The following is a 21,896-nucleotide window of genomic DNA, read 5'->3' as shown; positions in this document are numbered from 1 at the left end:
AACAAGCCACGTCACCAACAGAGCTGATATTTTCCAAACCTACGAACATTTCAATGAGAACTACACTGTTACAACGGCCGCTGGTAATGAAGTCCGTGCCAAAGGCAAAGGAACAGTACAGCTCAGAGGATATGTTAACGGGAAACAAATCGACATCAGCCTGCAAGACGTCTGGTACGTTCCGGCCATAAGCAAGAACCTCTTCTCCGTACTCGCACTTCACGATCGAGTCCCGAATAGCACCTTTTCATCCAGGACAACTGAATGCAACGTCATTGTCAACGGGAAAGTATGCTTAATAGGGAAGAGACAAAAACAAGGTGGCTTATATCGACTGGAAGTAAAACCCGTACTACCAGAAAAACCACCCGAAGTCTTTGCAACTACAGCAACGATGCAACTGTACCACGAGAGACTCGCTCACCAAAATAAAAGACACGTAAGAGCGACGATCCAACGGGAACTAGGTCTAATCCTGCCGATGGATAAAGAGACCTGTGAAGGCTGCATCTTTGGAAAGGCGCATCGACTCAAATTCGGTACAAGAACCCGAGCTACCGCGCCCGGAGAAATCGTACACACCGACGTTTGCGGACCGTTTCAACCTAGCTTCTCAAACTATAAGTACTACGTTCTGTTCAAAGACGACTTTACTGGCTACCGTATGGTGTACTTCATACGCAAGAAGTCCGAGGTCAAAGACAAGTTAGTTTTGATGATCGCTCAAACTAAAACAGTCGGACACACCATAAAATGCCTTCTAAGTGACAACGGCGGTGAATTTGACAACGCGTCCATAAAAAATGTTTTAGACACACATGGAATAGCACAGCGACTCGTCACCCCGTATACACCTGAACAAAACGGAGTAAGCGAAAGGGAGAACAGAACCCTAGTTGAGACAGCAAGATCAATGATGTACGCTCATGAGCCATTACCGCAAGTGCTATGGGCAGAGCTCATTAATACCGCCGCATACATACTGAACAGAACAGGTCCCACAAGTTCAGATAAATCTCCGCATGAACTTTGGTATGGAAAGAAACCTATTATTAAACATCTCCGAATAATAGGCTCAATCGCATATGTCCATATTCCAAAGCAGAAGCGTAGAAAACTCGACAAAAAGGCGATAAAAGGTCGACTTATCGGGTACGACGAAGATTGCTACCGTATCTGGGTCACAGACGGAAAACACTCGACGCTCGTCCGCTCTCGTGACGTAATCTTCGATGAGAAACCTCTTCCCATCTGTAATAGTGAAATTCCTAAAACAGAAGTTGAGACAAGAGAATATCCGATTACCATAACGCCAAACACGAACTCAGAAAGAGAAGTTGCAATTCCAGAGCAAACACACGTTCACGAGGGAGATACAACTACCGAAACAAACTCCAACGACCATGATCATGTTCTCGAGGGAGAAGAATCGGATCAAGTCCTCTACGAAGACCATGACCAGGAAGACGAAACGACAGTTCCAGAAGAATTATTTTATGATGCTGAACCACCGCCAACCGGCTATAATCTTAGAGATCGCTCACTGATTCGACGTCCTGAGAGACTAAGAGATTACGTCTGTATCACTGAAACATTCCCAAATAATTTTGCAGACGCTATGAAAAGGGACGATCGCGAAGAATGGCAAAGGGCAATGGATAGCGAATTGAAATCCTTCGAAGACCTGCACGTTTGGACGCCATGTGCATTGCCAAAAGGACGAAAAGCACTTCCCTGCAAATGGGTTTTACGGATCAAACGAAATCCAGATGGCGATGGCGACGATCGACAAATACAAGGCTCGACTTGTCGTAAAAGGGTACAGACAAAGGAAAGGAGTAGACTATGACCAGACCTTCAGTCCTGTCGCATGCCTGACTACTGTACGAGCACTACTCAGTGTTAGCGCGCATGAAAACTTACATCTGGTCCAATTCGACGTTTGCACAGCTTTTCTGAACGGAAAGCTCGAGGAAGAAATATACGTTCAACCGCCAGAAGGGTGCAACCTCACGGAAGGAACATCTACCGTTTTCAAGCTTAACCGTAGCCTGTACGGACTTAAACAAGCACCAAGGTGCTGGAACTCTTGCTTTCAAGAGATCCTATTGGATATGAACTTCAAACAGTCCGAAGCTGATTGCTGCTTATATTCAAGAGAAGTTAACGAGAAGAAACTACTGATCACGTTGTACGTCGATGACGGATTAGTAGCTGCCACTGATGAAGACACGGCTAACGCCTTCTTAGAAGATTTGAAGAAGAGACTGCGCATAACGACGAAACCAGCGACATATTATCTTGGTCTTCAAATCCATCGAGGAAAGGATGGCTCCATCTTCGTCAACCAAGAGGCATACGCGAAAAAGGTATTAGACCGCTTTCAAATGAGTGACTGTAATCCCGTTTCCACACCGATTGAGAGAGAGACTATTCAAGAAGGGAAAGAAGAAACGGAAGCTTCCTGTTTCCCATATAGAGAAGCTGTCGGTGCTCTGGCATACTTAATGGTTGGTACTCGCTCTGACATTGCTTATGCCATCGGAGTTGTCTCAAGAAAGTTGGAGAAACCTGTAAAGACAGATTGGCTCAAGGTAAAACGTATCTTGCGCTACATCAAAGGTACCTTTTCGCATGGGATCTCATATAAAGCTGGTCTCAAACCTGGAATCCTAGAAGGATTTAGCGACGCCGACCACGGAGGTGATCCAGAAACCGGACGTTCTACAACAGGAGTGATCTGTCGCTATTCTGGAGGCACAGTTTCATGGATCAGTCAGCGACAAACATCGGTCGCTATCTCCACTACAGAAGCCGAAATTGTGGCAGCTAGTGAAGCTGGCAGAGAACTAATGTGGCTTGCTAGACTATACCAGGCATTGACTACAATTGCGGACGTACCGGTTCTGCATGTGGACAATGAAGCTGCTGTTCGTCTTGCTCACAACCCCGAGTTTCACAAGAGAACGAAGCATATCCGGCTCAGACATTTCTACGTCAGAGAATTGGTAACTGAGGGTATCTGCAACGTTGTACGGATCGGAACAAAGGATCAAGTCGCAGACATCCTTACCAAATCACTACCTCGTACGTCATATGCAGTTCTACGCCAGGCACTAGGACTGTGTACTATGTAAATGTTTAGGGAAAGTGTTGGAGTTAATGGATATAGAAACTCCTTATCAAAAACATATACATAGAAAGAAGTGACAAGAGTTGTCATAATAAGAAGAAGTGAAGAAATGTCTGACACTTCGTGAAGTACAATAAAAAATAAGAAAACTGTGATTTCGATAATATATTCTAAAACATCGACGTAACTAATACTAATATATAAAAGTGTGTTAGTAGGTATATTATTTCGTAACTGCCTGCACTCTGCGATTTGAAGATTGGACTCTGTGCTACCAAGAACTTTAAATTATATCATAAATATACAAAATAGAACAAATCACACAACATCACTCTTCGCGTTCCCGCCAAAAAGTCCACTTAACCATTAAGTAAATAGCGCAACAGATAATGTTCCTTTGCCTGCCGTCGGGACAAAAGTAACAAAACACTTTGCATGAGCAAAGAGCACTTTGCTCATGGTTAGTCTCTTTATATTAAGTGTAATATGTGACTATAATCTATGGGTATTAAGTGTATAATCTATGGGTTAGTCAGTTGCCGACACTCCTGCTGTGAGGAAGTATTTTGCATGAAGTGCTCTCAGTAAACAAAGTTTTTAAAAGTTATAACAAAAATATCGAACTTTACCATCCCATATTATCTTATCTTAGATTATTGTGGATCTATCGATCATGTGCAATCGCAGCAACGTTTTCATAGCATTTTTGTGTAAATGAGAAAGTAAGCTGTTTACAAGTTTAATTTTTTGAACAATATATTTAATTTCGGTGAAAATGCCTTCGGGACAACGTGATACAGCGGTTTCTATTCCTTTGACGCCTACACGATCGGACTTGTATTGGCGTAGGATTTTTAATAAGGTAAGTTATTTATTTCAAAATTCGAGATGCGTTCGCGATCCATTCCTTAGAGAATGAAAAACCCTGCTATATACCTACACTAATCAATTATCAGTGACAACTGTATTTCGTATATTCGTTACAGTTTTCAAAGTAGGAATACGGGCCAAAAACGCTGTTAAAAGCGATGTGTGTTATCAAGGAGTGCTGACAGAAGCATTGTCAGCTCATAATAAAATTCCTTGTAAGTTTTATTCGCGAAGAGGTACAGAGGAATCCTAGGCCCAAATGACTTAGGCAGAAACAGGGCTTACGACCTTATTTCTTAGTCTTAAGAGACTGCACTAATTTATTAATAAGATTCAGATGTATCACTGGACTAGGTGTAATATGATAAAAAAAACAGGTTCATAGTACATGAAATTGAGAGGTATTGCCCACTACAAAACCCTTCATGACTGATTACTATCCCTGTATTTTAATGTACACAAATTAGCTATTCTGACTGGCCAATTCATTAAAACGAAAGTCCAAATCGCTTAGGTTGCAGACTTAAAATTTTTGAATTTGATGCCTCTTATGTTATAAGCACCCACCAAGAAAGGATTTTCGTAAACCTATCTCTGAGGATGCAAAATAAGAGATGGATGTTTGTATGGGAATCTGTAATTTTTAGAGTAAGAACTACCAAAATTTAAATACATATTAGCATTTAGAAACAAATGTATATGTCTATAATCTATCAGTGTTTATAAACAATAGAGGCTGAAATTTTACATGAGAAATTCATCTGTTAATTATAAAGCTGCTTTTTTTATAGGAAAACATTATGAATATATTAATATATATGCAAGTACTTTAATGTACTTTCTACATCATATCTTGATACATCTAAAAATGTTTTCAGGATAAAATTTAACAAAAACAAATGTAAACCTACATTTCCATTAATGAAATATTAATTGAAAACTCTAAGACTCTGTTTAAATATAACGTATACCTTTTGTTTATTTATAGAGAAAAAAGCTATGAATAGGTCCATGAGTATATGTGATGGATGATGATAATATTGAAACAGTCATGCCCTAAATAAAAGATAAGACATTCTGCGTATATGTATCGACCGATGCTATTATGCGGGTGTCCAAATCCTGCTGGCAGATACCAATTTTTCAAAACATATCCTTACATAACATGTTCACGAATGACTTTCACAATGGAGGGACACATTATGTACCATTATCACATTATGTAACAAAAATGAGATTTGGAGAATTTATAATTTTACGTAATTATATGTGATGGGCGCATGTAAAACTACTCCGATGCAATCCACCTGGTTACCCGCGATCCTATCTGTTTATGTCGTGAGGTAGTCGCAATATAATCACGTCCTTACGGATCCATCAGATCCAATAACCTTTGCATTAGACGCCTTCAGCTCTAACACTAGGAGCAGGCTTAGGGACCCCGGTAACCGTACTCGTCGAACTCGACAAAGAGTTCGACGTGCAACCTAACCCATGCATCAGCCCGCTGAGTTTCTCGCCGGATCTTCTCGGCGGGTCGCGATTCCGATCCGGTAGTAGATTCATTCGCGAAGCAGCTGCTCTTGAGTTGTTAGGTCTCCTTCGGAGGCGCTCGGGCAGCTGTAAGCAAATTCCACCCCTCCTGGCTGAGCCTTTGCTCGCCCACCTGTCCTGGTGAAACTGGAAAGGCCTTCGGGCCACCAGTAATCCTTCAAACTTACAAGTCGCAATTGTAGAAATCCTAACACTCAAATCACTTTTGGCTTACATGTTATAAAAACTTTTTTTTAATTTTTTAATGCTAACTGGTTTCCGTAGTCCATAGACATCAACAACGCAAATGCCGCCACTCACCTTGATATAGTCTGACACTCAAGTCTCCGTTTTTGTGGTACAACGGCTGCCCCACCTTTCAAACCGTAACGCATTACTGTTTCTCGGCCGAAATAGGCAGGGCGATGGTACCTACACGTAAGGGCACATTAAAAAATGTACTTGCTAAATGTCAAAACATACTACATATATTTGTAAAAAAAAGCCAGGCAGCCTTGAAAGGAATTGTCGAAATAAACTCAATAGTTTTTTTTTAATACCGCCGCATTAGTATTTTTCGGAGGGTAGATGTTTATTATAAAACTATTAACATTGGGACTTTTTGGCGGGAACGCGAGCAGTGAAGTTGTGTGATTTGTTTTATTTTGTCTATTTAGTGTTTCTTCAGGTTTAAATGTGTAATAACGGTGGTTTATTAACTGTTTAATATCTGTGAAAGTGCACAAATGTGGGAAAATGAAACAAAGCTGCTGGACGTAACTTCTCGGGTTCCTCCAAAAAGTCCACTGAAAAAATCTCAGTAAATGACCACCATTTTACTGCGATTATATTTCATCCCATATCATCTCATTTCATTAAATGTCATCCTAGTTGATTAATGTCTTAAATTAATCATCTTCATTTCATTTCACTCCATATTATCATTTTTCATAAAATTAAGAACATAAAGTAAAATAAGACATGACTTAAAGGTCTTAGTTACCCGGTCATAAAATCTCTTAAAAAAAAATTTACATTGTGAGTGTACGTCTGGCCGCAGACTAAGACCTGTTCGTCACATGCCGTGATATATTGTCTATATTATTTTCAACACAATACACAGGCGCTGTCCAAAATCCTTTTCCTGCACAGACTTTATTGTTTTTTTTAAGTTATACTTCTTTAGGCGCGTTATGAAAAATTGATGAGAGTGAAATTTTACGATGCGCGCGCACCGTGACACAAAATTAACAGAATGAAGTTGCCCACTAAATCGCTCATTACAATACGACCGACGTAACTTGTACTTATGTACTTATGTACGCGCATCCTTTTTTTTACTGCTCTAGTAGACAGACGAGTGTAAGGCCTAACCACCTGGTTTTGAGTGGTTACCGTCGCCCATGGACTTCAGCAATGCCAGGGGCAGAGCCAAGTCGTTGCCTACCGTTGAATACTCTCCACAAGCTTCGTTTAAGAAGAATATGTCGTAGCGTTCGAGAAACACCGCGGACGGGACCTCATTCCAAAGCCGGATGGTACGTGGCAAAAAAGATCTCTGGAAACGCACCGTGGATGAACGCAGTGGCTCCAGGTAGTATGAATGAACTCTACTCCGTTCGCAGGCGATGGTAAAAACGAGATGATGGTATCATCTCAAACAGTTCCTCAGAGCGCTCCCCATGGAACATACAAAAATAACTAACTGAAAGAAACGAGAAATAACCTACTCGTATTTATGCGAATCCTATTTTTTTCTCTGGTAATAAATATTTCACGATCATTTATAACGTACACGCTGTACTTATGAAATCCTAAATTGTTGTTAAAAATCAGTTGGCATCTTAATGTGAAATGTACGTGCGATACGTGCCTTAAATAAAGTCAAACATCTTGTGTACCATCTTGTGAATTCGTTTCGTTTATATCGTACTAGCGACCCGCCCTTGCTTCGCTTCGGAAACATAAGATTGTATTATTGATAGCTGAGTCCCGATTATTGTTTTGCCGCGGGTGACGCCGCGGGGCGAAGCTAGTCTAAAACAAGTAGCCTAAGTTACTCCTTATATCATCAGCTACCTATCAGTGAAAGTCTCGTCAAAATCGGTCCAGCCGTTCCAGAGATTAGCCGGAACAAACAGACAGACAGACTGACAGACAGACAAAAATTGTAAAAAATGTTATTTTGGTGTATGTACCGTTTATATATTCATATGCATGTAGTAAAAAGCGGTTATTTCAATATTACAAACAGACACTCCAATTTTATTTATATGTATAGATAATACTAATTCAGTTCTGTCCTATATTATTCAAGGAAACATCCGTTCTATTGCAAAGTATCATACATTTTTCTGCCTTGACATCTTTGAAGTTGAAGACGACTAAAGTAATTTGGTAGTATAAGGACTGAAATGGAATATATCTTCAAACCAAAACACATCTCACATTTTCTCAAGACAAGACTACGATCAATGTATTTTCCTGTGCAGAAACATGGACCCTTTCTTGTGAGAAAATATACAGAATGGGCGTTGTACAATGAGCGATGAAACGGTATATGCTGGGCATCAATCTGATAGATAGGGTCTGTTATACCCAGATTAGACGCCAAATAGTTACAGATATTGGTAAGACAGTAGCAGATATGAAATGGAACTGGGTTGGACAGTTAGCAAGGCGAAATGATGATAAATGGTGTAGGACAGTGATCGAATGGTGGCCGAGATTTGGTCGTAGACGTGCCAAAGACCTATGGCACGGTGGATACCCATAGACACAGCCCACTGAGTTTCTCTCCGGATCTGCTCAGTGGGTCGCGTCTCCGATCCGGTGATAGATTCTGCGAAGCACTGCTCTTGCTAGGGTCAGTGTTAGCAACACTCCGGTTTGAGCCCCGTGAGCTCACCCACATGTTAGGGCGAAGCTGATGCCTCTCAAGGCCTCTCAAGGCTATCAGCATAGGTAGAAAAAAAAACAAAAAAAAAAAAAAAAACTGGACTGATGACATAGTTAGGATGGCGAAGCAGATGTAGATGAGAATGATGGGCGATCGAACATAATAACATAAAAAGAAAAGAGCTATGCCCGGCAGTGAGCTTGAAAGGGCTGAAGATAAAACGGAGGAGTATATTTACGGGCATCTCGTGATGCGTAAGAAACGTTTAACTTTTATATATAGCAGATTTATTATTAAATAGTCTGTCATATAATCTTCAGAATTTATCATGTTGATGGGGCTTATTTAAAATTGATCTCAGACAAAAGCACAAGGTCGAAGAAAATAATATAAATCGTCTTATCACATTCATGATTCACATGTAAAATGGATTGCATGAATCTATTTAGAGGAATCCGATTAGCGTGTGAGCAGCGTGAGCTTCGTAACATAATATTGATATTTGGCATAGTTTCAAAGCACGTAATTGAAAATGTACCTAGGAACCTGTTATGTTTGCAAACAAAAAATATAAACGACTAGCTGTAGCCGTCCGCTTCGCTGTGCATTTAAAACTAACATTATTATTTGTCACTCCCACAAAGATTCTTATCATTAACCCCCCCCCCCTCCCCTCCCCGCAACTGGTGTAGGGAGTCCAACACTCATATAAATATTAGCCTGTCCATTAAGTAAATGTGTTTTCTACATGGACACCAAGTTTCAAGTCAATCGGATGCATGGCTCAGTAGTTATAGTTATAACGGAACAACATCCGTAAAAACCACTGTAGATTTATATGTTAGTATAGATTTAGGTAAATTTACAACAAATTTCGGAGTGTCATCCCTATCCTTGTATGGCTGACGAAGCTGATAAGTATTTTGATAGTCACGCTCAAAGCCTTGATTCGTCCGTGCGGAGTTACTGGTGATATTAAGAAAATTCATAAAAGTAAAGTAAATAATTTTGGTTTGGAAATTAATACAAAAATCCGTATTCGCTTTTTCTTAATTATAAATCGCTTCTTTTCAAGTCTGCGCCAGATATAACAGCCAAACTTCGCTAAAGCGAAGACTAAAATCGGTTCAAAATAAAAATATTGAAGGAGGAGGGAACGTGTGTACTAGAGTGTATATGAGGCCGTCAGCGCAAAAGCGGCCTAAGCTTACCATAGTCCCCACCGAACGTGGTCTCGCCTTGTCGCGGCGGTGGGGCTTAAGCGTGCACCCCGATACCGTGGAGCAGCGTTGTCTGCACAGGGGTGCCGTGAACAAAGAAGACTGCACACCGTGTTCCCGTTTCCCACCTTTGCTGGACAAAGGGTGCGTGAAGCGGGAGAGGGCTCCCTTCTGGAGCCCTCTTGGATGCTAGGCCATGTCCCCGGCAGCTCTTTGGCTGCTAAAGGGGAAGGCCCTCCAGAGGAGGGTACCGGTACGCCGGCGTGGCCACACCGTGGTCAGACGTGTGGGTCTGTCGGTAATGGTAGACCCCACGTGGATGAGAAGTGAACCGGAGGGCACTCCCTTCCGGTCGCTGGTTGCCATGTCCCCGGCTGCCTCTTGGCGGCTACAGGGGAAGGCCCCCCAAAGGGGGGTACCGGTTTACCGGCGTGGCTTCGAAGAAGCACACCGCAATCCCTACCGAGTAGGGGACGGGGGCTGCTGCCTAGCAGGAGCCGTGAGGATGCGAACCTCTATAAAAAATGCCCCAATCCCAAGTTTTTGACACCTGACGATGGGATGAATGGCTGGAGGGAGTCTAGTCCCAAGGGTTGTCCCATACCGTAATCCCCACTTGGTGGGGGGCGGGGGCCGCTGCCTAGTAGGGGCCGCGAGGATGCAAACCTCTATAAAAAATGCCCTAATCCTAAGCCTGTGACGTGCCCGGTGATGGGATGAGTGGCTGGAGGGTGTCCAGTCGTGAGGGCCGTCCCAGGGGACCGACCCCTGGTTAAATAATAAAGGAATAAATAAATGATGGCAGATTTAACGAAAAAATTACCCCAGGAGGGTACCACTCTAGGTGGAGAATCCCTCCGTGCTTCCACCTCGGTGGGAGCATGCTGCCCCACGTATTCTGGGGGGGGCAAAGCATGCCACGATGAAGGGGGCTGTGCGACGGGCAGCGGAAAACCCGTCGAACCGAGGTGTGCCAGCGCTGGCTCGACGCGCTCTGCGCTCGTCAGCGACTGTGAGGCGGCTGGCCCGAAAGGGAAAGTTAGGCGGAAGAGAAAGTCGAGGGGAGTTTCTTCCCGCGAAGGGGAGGGGCAAACGTCGTCCTCTGACACGGATGCCCCACCGGAGAAAGTGGTGGTAGTCTCCGATTCGGCCTCTGCCGCGGAGAAGATGCCGCCCCCTAAAGGGAGACCCGCTCGGGGGAAGGGCGCACCGTCACCGGCGCCGTCATCGGCGTCGATGTCTGTCGCCTCGCTGGACGGGCGGACGACAGAAGAGGAGGAGGGCGGTCTTCGGGACCCTGCCTTGGTCATAGGCAGGGCCATGAAGACCGTCAAGTCGTATGCGGCGACCAGTGCCAAAACCAAAGCTGCTGGCCGCAGGCTGCGGGAAGTCGTATCGCGAGTCTCGAAGGTTCTGCCTTCGGTTGCTTCCGCCAATGACCAGGTGGTGCAGCTGATGGCGGAGAATTCGAGGCTCCGAGCACAGCTACAGGCGCAGCAGCGGCCCGATGGCAGGGTTGCTGCTGCCAAGCGGGTAGCCGCCACGAGGTCGTCGCCCGCGTTGCCGCGTGCCGCTGGGTCGCGGACTCCTCCGGCATCTGTGCCGGCGGTGTCGCCGCTGGTCTCCGGGGTCCCTCGGGGTCCCTGTCCCTCAGCGGCGGCTGGCGACCCGTGGCCCGTGCTGCCACCATCGCGCGCGGTACAGCGGCGTTCGCGTCTCCCGTCGCCGCGGTCTAGGGAGGCGACGGCCGTCGAGCGGCAGCAGGGATCCGCGGGGCCACGGATCGTGGGCCTGCCGGAACCGAATTGCTACAGCCTGGACGAGATTATCGATCGCACCGTCCAGGCTGTAATGGAAAGGCTGGGTGGCGGGCTGGCGGCTCTCGAAGCGAAACGTATTGTCGCTAGTAACGCTGAACGGCCTGCGTCTACACATGCCGCGGTGTCGGGTGCTGCAGTGACCCGCTCCACCCCCGTACAGGCTCCAGCCACTAGGGCGGGCCCGGGGCGAGACAGAGCCAAGCGGGGGGGCGGCGCTAACGCGAAGTGCACATCGCAAGCGCCTCAACCCCGTCCGCTGCCCCCGCCCCCGTCTAACATGGACGAAGGGTGGAATGTGGTGGCCCGGCGGGGTGCCAAGAGGGCCGTACCGACAGCTCCCCAAGTGGGTGGAGCACCGGCCACTGCGGCGTCTCAGGCTGCTCCCCAACAGGGTCGAGCGCCTGTGGCCGCCAAGAAAAAGAAGACGAAGAAGAAGTCGTCGCGCGCGCCGCGGTCGGCGGCAGTGGTCTTAACGCTGCTGCCGGCCGCCGAGGCCAAGGGCGTGTCATACGGAGATGTAGTCTCCCGGGCGCGCGCGGCTATTGATCTAGACGAGATCGGGGCGGGGGAGGGCCTCCGCTGTAGGCTGACGGCCAATGGGGCCAAGCTACTAGAGTGTCCCGGTGCCGATAGTTCCGGCATCGCGGAGCGTCTGGCGGCGAAGCTCCGTACGGTTCTGCCTGAGGAGGAGGTTCGAGTGCACAGGCCGGTCAAAATGGCTGAATTGAGAGTGACCGGCCTGGACGACTGCACCACTAAGGATGAGGTGGCGGCGGCTATTGCCGCCCGGGGCAACTGCGCCCTGGAGAATATAACTGTAGGCGAGCTGCGCCTCGGTTATACCGGGGCTGGCTCTGTTTGGGTGCGTTGCCCGGTAGAGGCGGCCACCTCCTTGGCTGCTCCTCCGCCCGGGAGACCGTCGGGGGAACCGGGCAGGTTGCGCGTGGGCTGGATAGCGGCCCGCGTGCGCCTTCTCGAACCACGCGCCTGGCGGTGCCTCAGATGCTTCAGCACTGGGCACTGCCTCGCTAAATGCGCGAGTGCGGTTGACCGCAGCGGATTGTGCTTTCGCTGTGGTCAGCCGGGACACAAGGCGGCCGTGTGCTCGGCTGCGCCGCATTGCTTATTATGTGCGGCGGCCGGGCGCAAGGCTGACCACCGGGCCGGGGGCAAGGCCTGCCCTCCGGCCAGCAAGAATGCAGAACGAAATCGGCGCCGCCAAGCTAAGTGGCGTCAAAAGAAGCGGTTGGCCGGGGGAGCACCGGCCGGCACTTTGTCCCCCGCTGAGGCGTTCGTGCCCGATAGCGGGGGCAATGGAGTAGGGGAGGGAGCGATGGATGTGGTTCAGCCTTAATGGATCACACCTATCGCTTCCTGCAGGGAAACTTGAACCACTCCGCTGGGGCTCAGGACATGTTGCTCCAGACCATGGCGGAGTGGTCAATTGACGTGGCTGTGGTCGCCGAGCCATACTTCGTTCCCCCAGCGGATGACTGTTGGTTTGGGGACGTTGATGGCTTGGCGGCCATACATATCAGAAGAACCGCGATGGTCCCCCCCTGGCGATGGTGACCAGGGGCCCCGGGATCGTCGCGGTACAGTTAGAAAATATCGTCGTGATCGGGGTGTACTTTTCTCCGAATCGGCCTACCGTCGAGTTCGAGCGGTTCCTGGACGGGCTAGAGGTGATCGCTCGTCACCTCGCTCCCCGTTCAGTGATACTGGCGGGGGACTTCAATGCGAAGTCTGTCGCTTGGGGTTCCCCATTCACGGACGCTCGTGGTAGGTTGCTGGAGGAGTGGGCGGTCGCGGTCGGTCTCTGTATCGTTAATAGGGGCTCGATCGCGACTTGCGTGCGGTGGACGGGCGAGTCTATCGTGGACTTGACGTTCGCGAGCTCGCCCGTCGCACGGCGCATCCTCGGCTGGAGAGTGGTGGTGGGGGCGGAATCGTTGTCCGATCACCGGTATATCCGGTACGATCTTTCTGCCCCTGCGCCGACGCCGGCTGCAGGTGCCCGCGGGGTTGACCCCCCGCAGAGTGCATCCCGGTCATTCCCTAGGTGGGCACTGAAGCTCCTGAACAGGGAGCTCCTGGTGGAGGCCTCTATGGTGGCGGCGTGGGCGCCCAAGCGCCCACAACCTGTCGATGTGGAAACCGAGGCCGAATGGTTCCGGGGCGCGATGCACCGCATATGTGATGCCTCGATGCCCCGGGTCGGCTCTCGGCACTCTGGACGGCGACAGTCGCCCTGGTGGTCGCCCGAAATTGCAAGACTGCGTGCGGTCTCCATTCGGGCGAGCCGCCGGTGCACTAGACAACGCCGTCGCCGCCGCCTGCGGCGCGACGAGCCCGTCGCGTTCGCGGAGGAGGAAGCTCGGCTGCACCGCGAATATCGCGCTGCGAAGGACGCCCTGCGGCTGGCCATCAGGCGGGCCAAGGAGCAGAACATGGAGAGACTCTTGGAGGCGCTCGAAGCGGATCCGTGGGGGAGCCCATACAAATTGGTACGCGGCAAGTTGCGCCCGTGGGCCCCCTCTATGACTGAGCGTCTCCAGCCCCAGCAGCTGCGGGACATCGTTTCGGCGTTGTTCCCGCAGGAGCGGGAGGGTTTTGTCCCTCCCGCTATGAGCGGGCTGTCTGACACCGTCGACGGCCAAGCTCCTGCTGAGGTGCCCCGTATTACCGAGGCAGAGCTCCGGGTGGCCGTTGTCAAGATGACTGCGAAAGACACGGCCCCCGGCCCGGACGGAGTCCACGGCCGGGTATTGGCCTTGGCCCTCGGTGCCCTGGGGGACCGGCTCCTTGAGCTATATAATGGCTGCTTGGAGTCGGGACGGTTTCCGTCGCTCTGGCGGACGGGTAGACTTGTGTTGCTGAGGAAGGAGGGGCGCCCGGTGGATACAGCCGCCGGGTATCGTCCTATCGTGCTGCTGGACGAGGCGGGAAAATTGCTGGAACGTATTCTGGCTGCCCGCATCGTTCGGCACCTGGTCGGGGTGGGGCCTGACCTGTCGGCGGAGCAGTACGGCTTCCGGGAGGGCCGTTCGACCGTGGATGCAATTCTTCGCGTGCGGTCCCTCTCGGACGAGGCCGTTTCTCGGGGTGGGGTGGCGCTGGCGGTGTCTCTTGACATCGCCAACGCATTTAACACTCTGCCCTGGACCGTGATAGGGGGGGCACTGGAGAGGCATGGAGTGCCCCTCTACCTCCGCCGGCTGGTTGGGTCCTATTTGGGGGCCAGGTCGGTCGTATGTACCGGGTACGGTGGGACCCTTCATCGTTTTCCGGTCGTGCGTGGTGTTCCGCAGGGGTCGGTTCTCGGCCCCCTCTTGTGGAATATCGGGTACGACTGGGTGCTGAGGGGCGCCCTCCTCCCGGGCCTCCGCGTTATTTGTTACGCGGACGACACGTTGGTCGTGGCCCGGGGGATGATTTTAGGGAGTCTGCCCGTCTCGCCACAGCGGGAGTGGCCCTCGTCGTCGGAAGGATAAGGAGGCTGGGTCTCGACGTGGCGCTCAGTAAATCCGAGGCTCTGTGGTTTCACGGGCCGCGGAGGGCGCCACCAGTTGACACCCACATCGTGGTTGGAGGCGTCCGGATAGGGGTCGGGGTGCAGTTGAAGTACCTCGGCCTCGTATTGGACAGCCGGTGGGCTTTTCGTGCTCACTTTGCGGAGCTGGTCCCCCGATTGATGGGGACGGCCGGTTCTTTGAGCCGGCTGCTCCCGAATGTTGGGGGACCGGATCAGGTTGTGCGCCGCCTCTACGCGGGGGTGGTGCGATCGATGGCCCTGTACGGTGCACCTGTGTGGGCTGAGCCGCGCAACCGGGCCACTATGGCTCGGTTCCTGCGCCGGCCGCAGCGCACCGTTGCCATCAGGGTCATTCGCGGATATCGCACCGTCTCCTTCGAGGCGGCGTGTGTTTTGGCGGGGACGCCGCCATGGGAGCTGGAGGCGGAGTCGCTCGCTGCCGACTATCGGTGGCGCAGCGAGCTTCGTGCTCGTTCGTCTCCCCGAAAGTGAGCTGCGGGCGCGGAAGGCCCATTCTCGGCGGTCCGTGCTCGAGTCGTGGTCGAGGCGATTGGCCAACCCCACGTGGGGGCTACGGACCGTCGAGGCGGTTTACCCGGTCTTTGATGACTGGGTGAATCGTGGCGAAGGACGTCTCACCTTTCGTTTGGTGCAGGTGCTGACCGGGCACGGATGCTTCGGGAAGTACCTGCGCCGGATAGGGGCTGAGCCGACGACGAGGTGTCACCATTGTGGACACGACCTGGACACGGCGGAGCATACGCTCGCTGTCTGCCCCGCTTGGGAGGTGCAGCGCCGTGTCCTGGTCGCAAAGATAGGACCTGACTTGTCGCTGCCTGGCGTCGTGGCGTCGATGCTTGGCAGCGATGAGTCATGGAAGGCTATGCTCGACTTCTGCGAGTGCACCATCTCGCAGAAGGAGGCGGCGGGGCGAGTGAGGGAAAGCTCTCCTCACTACGCCGAAACCCGCCGCCGCCGAGCAGGGGGTCGGGACCGGGGTCGTATCCGTGACCTGGCCCCCTAAGAGCTAGGGGTCCCACCCGTTTTGTGCGGGGAGGGACCCAGACGTGGGGTGGCGTGCTCTGCACGCTCACCCGCAATAGGAAGCCGGGTGATGGTAGACCGCGTTCCCCCGACCGCTCTGGGGGAAGGTGTAACGCGGCGCCATCAAAGCGGGCTCTCGGCCCGCTGAACGAGGGAACCGGTGGTCGTGTCGCTGGCGGCCACCGGTCCGGCGTCCGTGGGACGGTGGGATGGATGTAATGTGCTCTGCGTCAACCCTGTCCCGCCGTTTCAATAGCCCCGACTGGGCTCCGGCCCGGTCCGAGGTAGGGCGCCGGTTGTGAGCGGCAGGAGTTTTTAGTGAGGTTCAACTCCCACATACCCCACCTGCCGCGCGGGTGGGGATCCGGCGATTTTCTCCTGTGGAAAAAAAAAAAAAAAAGCTTACCATAGTGATTATGGAGCAATGAGGCTTAAGTTTTTATTAATTTTAATTTGAGCAGGCAAAAAAACAATACGCACAAAAATAATGTTTACTAAGCCATCTGTTATCGATGGGGGAATATTTGTAGGTATCTGTTATCTTTTACTGGTAGGACCTCTTGTGAGTCCGCACGGGTAGGTATCACCACCCTGCCTATTTCTGCCGTGAAGCAGTAATGCGTTTCGGTTTGAAGGGTGGGGCAGCCGTTGTAACTATACTGAGACCTTAGAACTTATATCTCAAGGTGGGTAGCGCGTTTACGTTGTAGATGCCTGTGGGCTCCAGTAACCACTTGACACCACCACTTTGGTTGTGAGCTCGTTCACCCATCTAAGCAATAAATAAAAAATTAAAAAAATTTGTCGGAATGATAATTTTATTCAAAGGATAATCCTAACGACCATTCTCTTGTTGGTCATACATAAATATTTAAATCACGCGCAGTGATGATGGGTTTTTTTAGCGCAAGATTCGAAAATATATTTAGCGATATCCAGTTTATGACTAGTTTTATTTTCCTTGGTTTTTTTTATCTATGTCAGATTGATGACACGACATGACACGGCAGAACAACCGGGCACGTGAATACCACAACCTGAATGACGTTACCTTGAGACACCAGATTGAGGTCTCAACTGTATTGAGACATCGATGTCTAACCCTTTCGAACAGAACGCATGGTTGAATCGCGGCAGACATAGGATGGTACTTGATAGTTCATATAATAACAATTTTATTAAAGTAAGAGAATTCTTCTATAATATAATTTGTTTAAACTAGTCTAGTCGACAAGTTAAAAATGGTGTTAATTCGACATACTACTGCTAAAATTATGTGGTTTAGCTCATTCGATTCGGAATAATGTCTAGACCATTGTGCTAAAAAATTGAATTAGCACATAAAAAATTCCAAAAGTTATTAACAATTAAACACCTTCAAAAAATAGCGTTTCGTTTATTGCTTATAGTCCGTAAACTATAAATATTTTCGAAATTTGAAAAAAAGATCCTTAAAGAGCAGGAAATTTATTAAAAAAAAGTTCCAACTCCCGGAACTGTAGCTCCATTATTTATAATTTTAATTTAACGCTGAAAATAGCCCGCCGCGCGCCATTATTAGGTTGCGCGCACGGCCTCGAAAGCGAGTACGTCACTTACAAAAAATTTTTTCAAGTACTTAAAGTTAATTGAAAAATCTAAAAAAATTATTGCATAATCTAAACACTTTAAAAAATTTATTCCCGTTGGAATTTTTTATAAAAACATATTTTTCAATATTCTAGACGATTGTTAATTAAGAAAATTTTTTCCAATTTCCATCATCCTTCTAAACTAAAAAAAATGTTTAAATAATTACCTTAAAATTATTTCGCTTCGTGGACCTCTTCTTATAAATATATTAAACAAGATTGCGTCGTCTAAGTTATGAAATTGTTAATATTTTGTTAATAATAATTTTTTTAAGTTAACAAAAAAGAAAAAGCACAATTATGTTGTAAAGAATTTTTTTTTCGTTATTTATTATTATATTTTCGTTTTTATGTCAATAAAAGACATCTTTTAATTGAAAAAAATAATTTTTTTATCCATTTGTTTATAAACATTTTGTTAACAAATGGACTATTTATATATTTTTGAAAAATTTTTTTTTACAATTTTATAGAGAACTGTCAATTATGATTTTTAGAAAAAAATTATTTTTTTCAATTAAAAGATGTCTTTTATTGACATAAAAACGAAAATATAATAATAAATAACGAAAAAAAAATTCTTTACAACATAATTGTGCTTTTCTTTTTTGTTAACTTAAAAAAATTATTATTAACAAAATATTAACAATTTCATAAGTTAGACGACGCAATCTTGTTTAATATATTTATAAGAAGAGGTCCACGAAGCGAAATAATTTTAAGGTAATTATTTAAACATTTTTTTTAGTTAAGAAGGATGATGGAAATTGGAAATTTTTTTCTTAATTAACAATCGTCTAGAATATTGAAAAATATGTTTTCATAAAAAATTCCAACGGGAATAAATTTTTTAGTGTTTAGATTATGCAATAATTTTTTTAGATTTTTCAATTAACTTTAAGTACTTGAAAAAAATTTTTTTAAGTGACGTACTCGCTTTCGAAGCCGTGCGCGCAACCTAACAATGGCGCGCGGCGGGCTATTTTCAGCGTTAAATTAAAATTTTAAATAATGGAGCTACAGTTCCGGGAGTTGGAACTTTTTTTTACTAAATTTCCTCCTCTTTAAGGATCTTTTTTTCAAATTTCGAAAATATTTATAGTTTACGGACAATAAGCAATAAACGAAACGCTATTTTTTGAAGGTGTTTAATTGTTAATAACTTTTGGAATTTTTTATGTGCTAATTCAATTTTTTAGCACAATGGTCTAGACATTATTCCGAATCGAATGAGCTAAACCACATAATTTTAGCAGTAGTATGTCGAATTAACACCATTTTTAACTTGTCGACTAGACTAAAACGTGATCTCTAACGGAATGTGTTCATCACAAAAAAAAATATCAGTCGGTTTCTTTTTCAATTTCGGACGATCTTTCGAAGACAAGCTTTTAAGCTGTGTAATGAGGAATGTTTATCGGGTCATGTCAAGTCTACAGTTGCATTTATATGTATGTACCTTCTTGTTCAACCCGGGTCCACCCAATGCTGAGGTATAGGTTTCTTTATGTGCATTCCATTCCATACAACTGGAAAAGAATGGAGAAATAAAGCCAAGAATAGGGAAGAGTGGAGTAAGCTGGAGGAGGCCTATACCCGAATGGGGTTCCAATAACATATTTGTAACTTTTATTTAATAAGGTGTTTCAACTTTTTTTTGTAAGAAAATTGGCTTATTATTGTTATATGCATTCTATTCTTTTCGTCTTTTGTCTTTCACATACAGTCCCTACCAACTATTTTGACCAGGTCGTCGGTCCATTTTGGTCTTGGTCAAAATACCTCTAAAGAAAATCATTGTGCCCAATGAATACTGAAGGCGATTCCTTAGTTACATAGAGGTTGGCGCTTGTTTCTGTAGTATTATCTAGTAACACTTCCGGCCTCACATAATAAATTATTAACGAACTAGTTAAGGTACACTCTACGAAATATAGGATTAGGGAATATATAGAATTTATTATTGTCTTATAATATAATTAGTAATTTCATAATCAAGTAAATAGTTCATTCATATTTCTTTATACTTATAATATTTTACTGGCGCCTTCCGCTTGACAGCTTCCGGCGCGATAAATCTTAATGTTATTTATGTAACATAATTCGATATTATTAAATAATAATTGTACGTAAACAATCAGCAGAATAATTAAGACTAGAGGTCCCGCAGTAGTCGAAATTCGACTATAATTAATTGGAATTGTAATTTGTAAGTTTGTACACTATTATGATTGTATTTTATACTTCTATAATCACAAATTTCGCCAAGACTACACTATAAAAAATATTAACAAAGAAAAACAATATTTAATCTATTCTCAATTTGACAACAGACGTCAAGAAAAAAAGTTTGACAATAAATGCATGCGTGTGTGCGTCAAATACATGGTATGTAGTGTGTGTAATGTTTTCTTTATTGATTTAATGTATCTTTTATGCATTATTTTAAAAAAATATTAGCATTGTGCACTTCTTTTCTGTATTCTCTATAAGCGTGGAGAATTTCATACTCCTCCGTCCGCGCAATTTTCGTAAAAAAGGATACAAAGTTTTTGCTTCACGTATTAATATATAGATAAACAATGTTTAATATGACCTACTAAGTTTGTATTAAAATAGGTCATCATTCGTATTCTACCCGCCGTAACGTGTACTAAAGAGAAATATTATTTCGTGTGGATGTAGTGTCTCAATTGTCGTCGTCACCCTGAGGATCCTTTAATAGTAGTGTGTGTTTCTTCCTTGCACATGGCGCGATACGTTGACAAAAAAAACCTGAGTCATATGTCATACGTGTCTCTATAAAAGTTAATATAATCTAAAATAATCACTACCAATTGTTAGAATTGACAGTGAGACAGTGAGTCAGTTCGACGAATCCGTATTGAAATTATACGTAGCGGATTACGTACGTAATTCTAAACGGTTTTCGTTTTACCATGCAGTCGGATATTCTGTGAAAATCGCCGATAGCATATTAGTATTATTATTTTTTATTACTTTGATGGGTGGACGAGCTCACAGCCCACCTAGTTTGGTTACTGGAGCCCATAGACATCTACAACGTAAATGCGTCACCCACCTTGAGATATAAATTCTATGGTCTCAGTATAGTTACAACGACTGCCCCACCCTTCAAACCGAAACGCATTACTGTTTCACGGCAGAAATAGGCAGGGTGGTGGTACCTACCCGTGCGGACTCACAAGGGGTACAACCACCAGTAAAACCATTGGTAAAAAAGAAGTAACATGAATTAAATGAGCTGTACACCAAATCTCTTTTTTTTTGCTACCTATTCTAGTGACCTCGAGTTGTCATGTTAGATTCACGAACGATTATGTGAGCTCACAGGGCTCTAACCTAGCGAATTTGCTAACACTAGCCCTAGCCAAAGGAGTGCTTCGCAGGACCTACTACCGGATCGGAAACGCGACCCACAGAAAATCCGTCGAGAAACTCAGTATCTGAAGGTACCTCTCAGTACCAAATCTCAAAAATGTCGGTACTCTACAATAAATTCGGACGCATAAATAAGGTTTGACGAATTCAAGGAACTAAGCGTAAAGATACGTATGATGTGTCATTCATTATTGGTATTATTTGAGGAAGTCTCAATACACGATATAAATAAACGCATGAAGAATTTATGGAAAATGACTAAACGAGTTCACTAAAATTCGTATGTACCGTAAAAGTGTGAAATAGTTAATTTAAACCCAGAATATTATGTGAATACAGTATAGGATTATAAAGAGAATAAGATTGATCATTTACCCCAAACATATTTAATCGGAGATGAATAAAATGAATGAATGAGTATACACAACGAAATCGGTTAAGTCTGGCGCTAGTAATAGATTTTAAAACTTTATTTGGATTATCCAACAAGCTTGTGTGTGTAAAATATGTTTTAGAGATTACAAAATCTACATAACGTTTGTTATATCAATGACAATGCTATTAAGTATTTGTTTTGATCGCATTTTCTTACTGAGGGTTGTGATTCCACGATGAAAGATTACTTTTTCTCTTCGATGTCATGTAGCTTGTTTTGAAAGTTGACCGAACTTGGTCGGGTCGTCTGATCTTCATATTCTTCCATAATTTATATTATGTAGTAAGTAATAATGTTGGTCAGAATTATGTATTGTAATAAATATGTTTGCGACCGAATAAACCTTGATTAAATGTAAATGTATCTTCAAGTA

The 21,896-nt window shown here is 45.9% G+C and overlaps 1 protein-coding gene across 4 annotated transcripts in view; it reads left to right on the top strand.

The window, feature by feature from the left end:
* The first annotated feature begins 3,654 nt into the window (after positions 1-3,654).
* rho-4 (rhomboid-4) overlaps positions 3,655-21,896 on the top strand; it is a 45,715-nt gene continuing 27,473 nt past the window's right edge. For all 4 annotated transcript variants that reach the window (XM_089733951.1, XM_089733950.1, XM_089733949.1 and 1 more), the window contains exon 1: positions 3,655-3,995. In XM_089733951.1, the coding sequence (XP_089590077.1) occupies positions 3,909-3,995 (87 nt within the window). In that variant the 5' untranslated portion in view covers positions 3,655-3,908. The remainder of the gene's footprint in view (positions 3,996-21,896) is intronic.

Source organism: Bombyx mandarina, chromosome 16 (genome assembly GCF_030267445.1).
Source record: "Bombyx mandarina strain Sakado chromosome 16, ASM3026744v2".
In the NCBI taxonomy this organism is placed as follows: domain Eukaryota; kingdom Metazoa; phylum Arthropoda; class Insecta; order Lepidoptera; family Bombycidae; genus Bombyx; species Bombyx mandarina.
The sequence above is the reverse complement of the archived record's forward strand: the minus strand, read 5'-3'. Positions and strand labels throughout refer to the sequence as shown.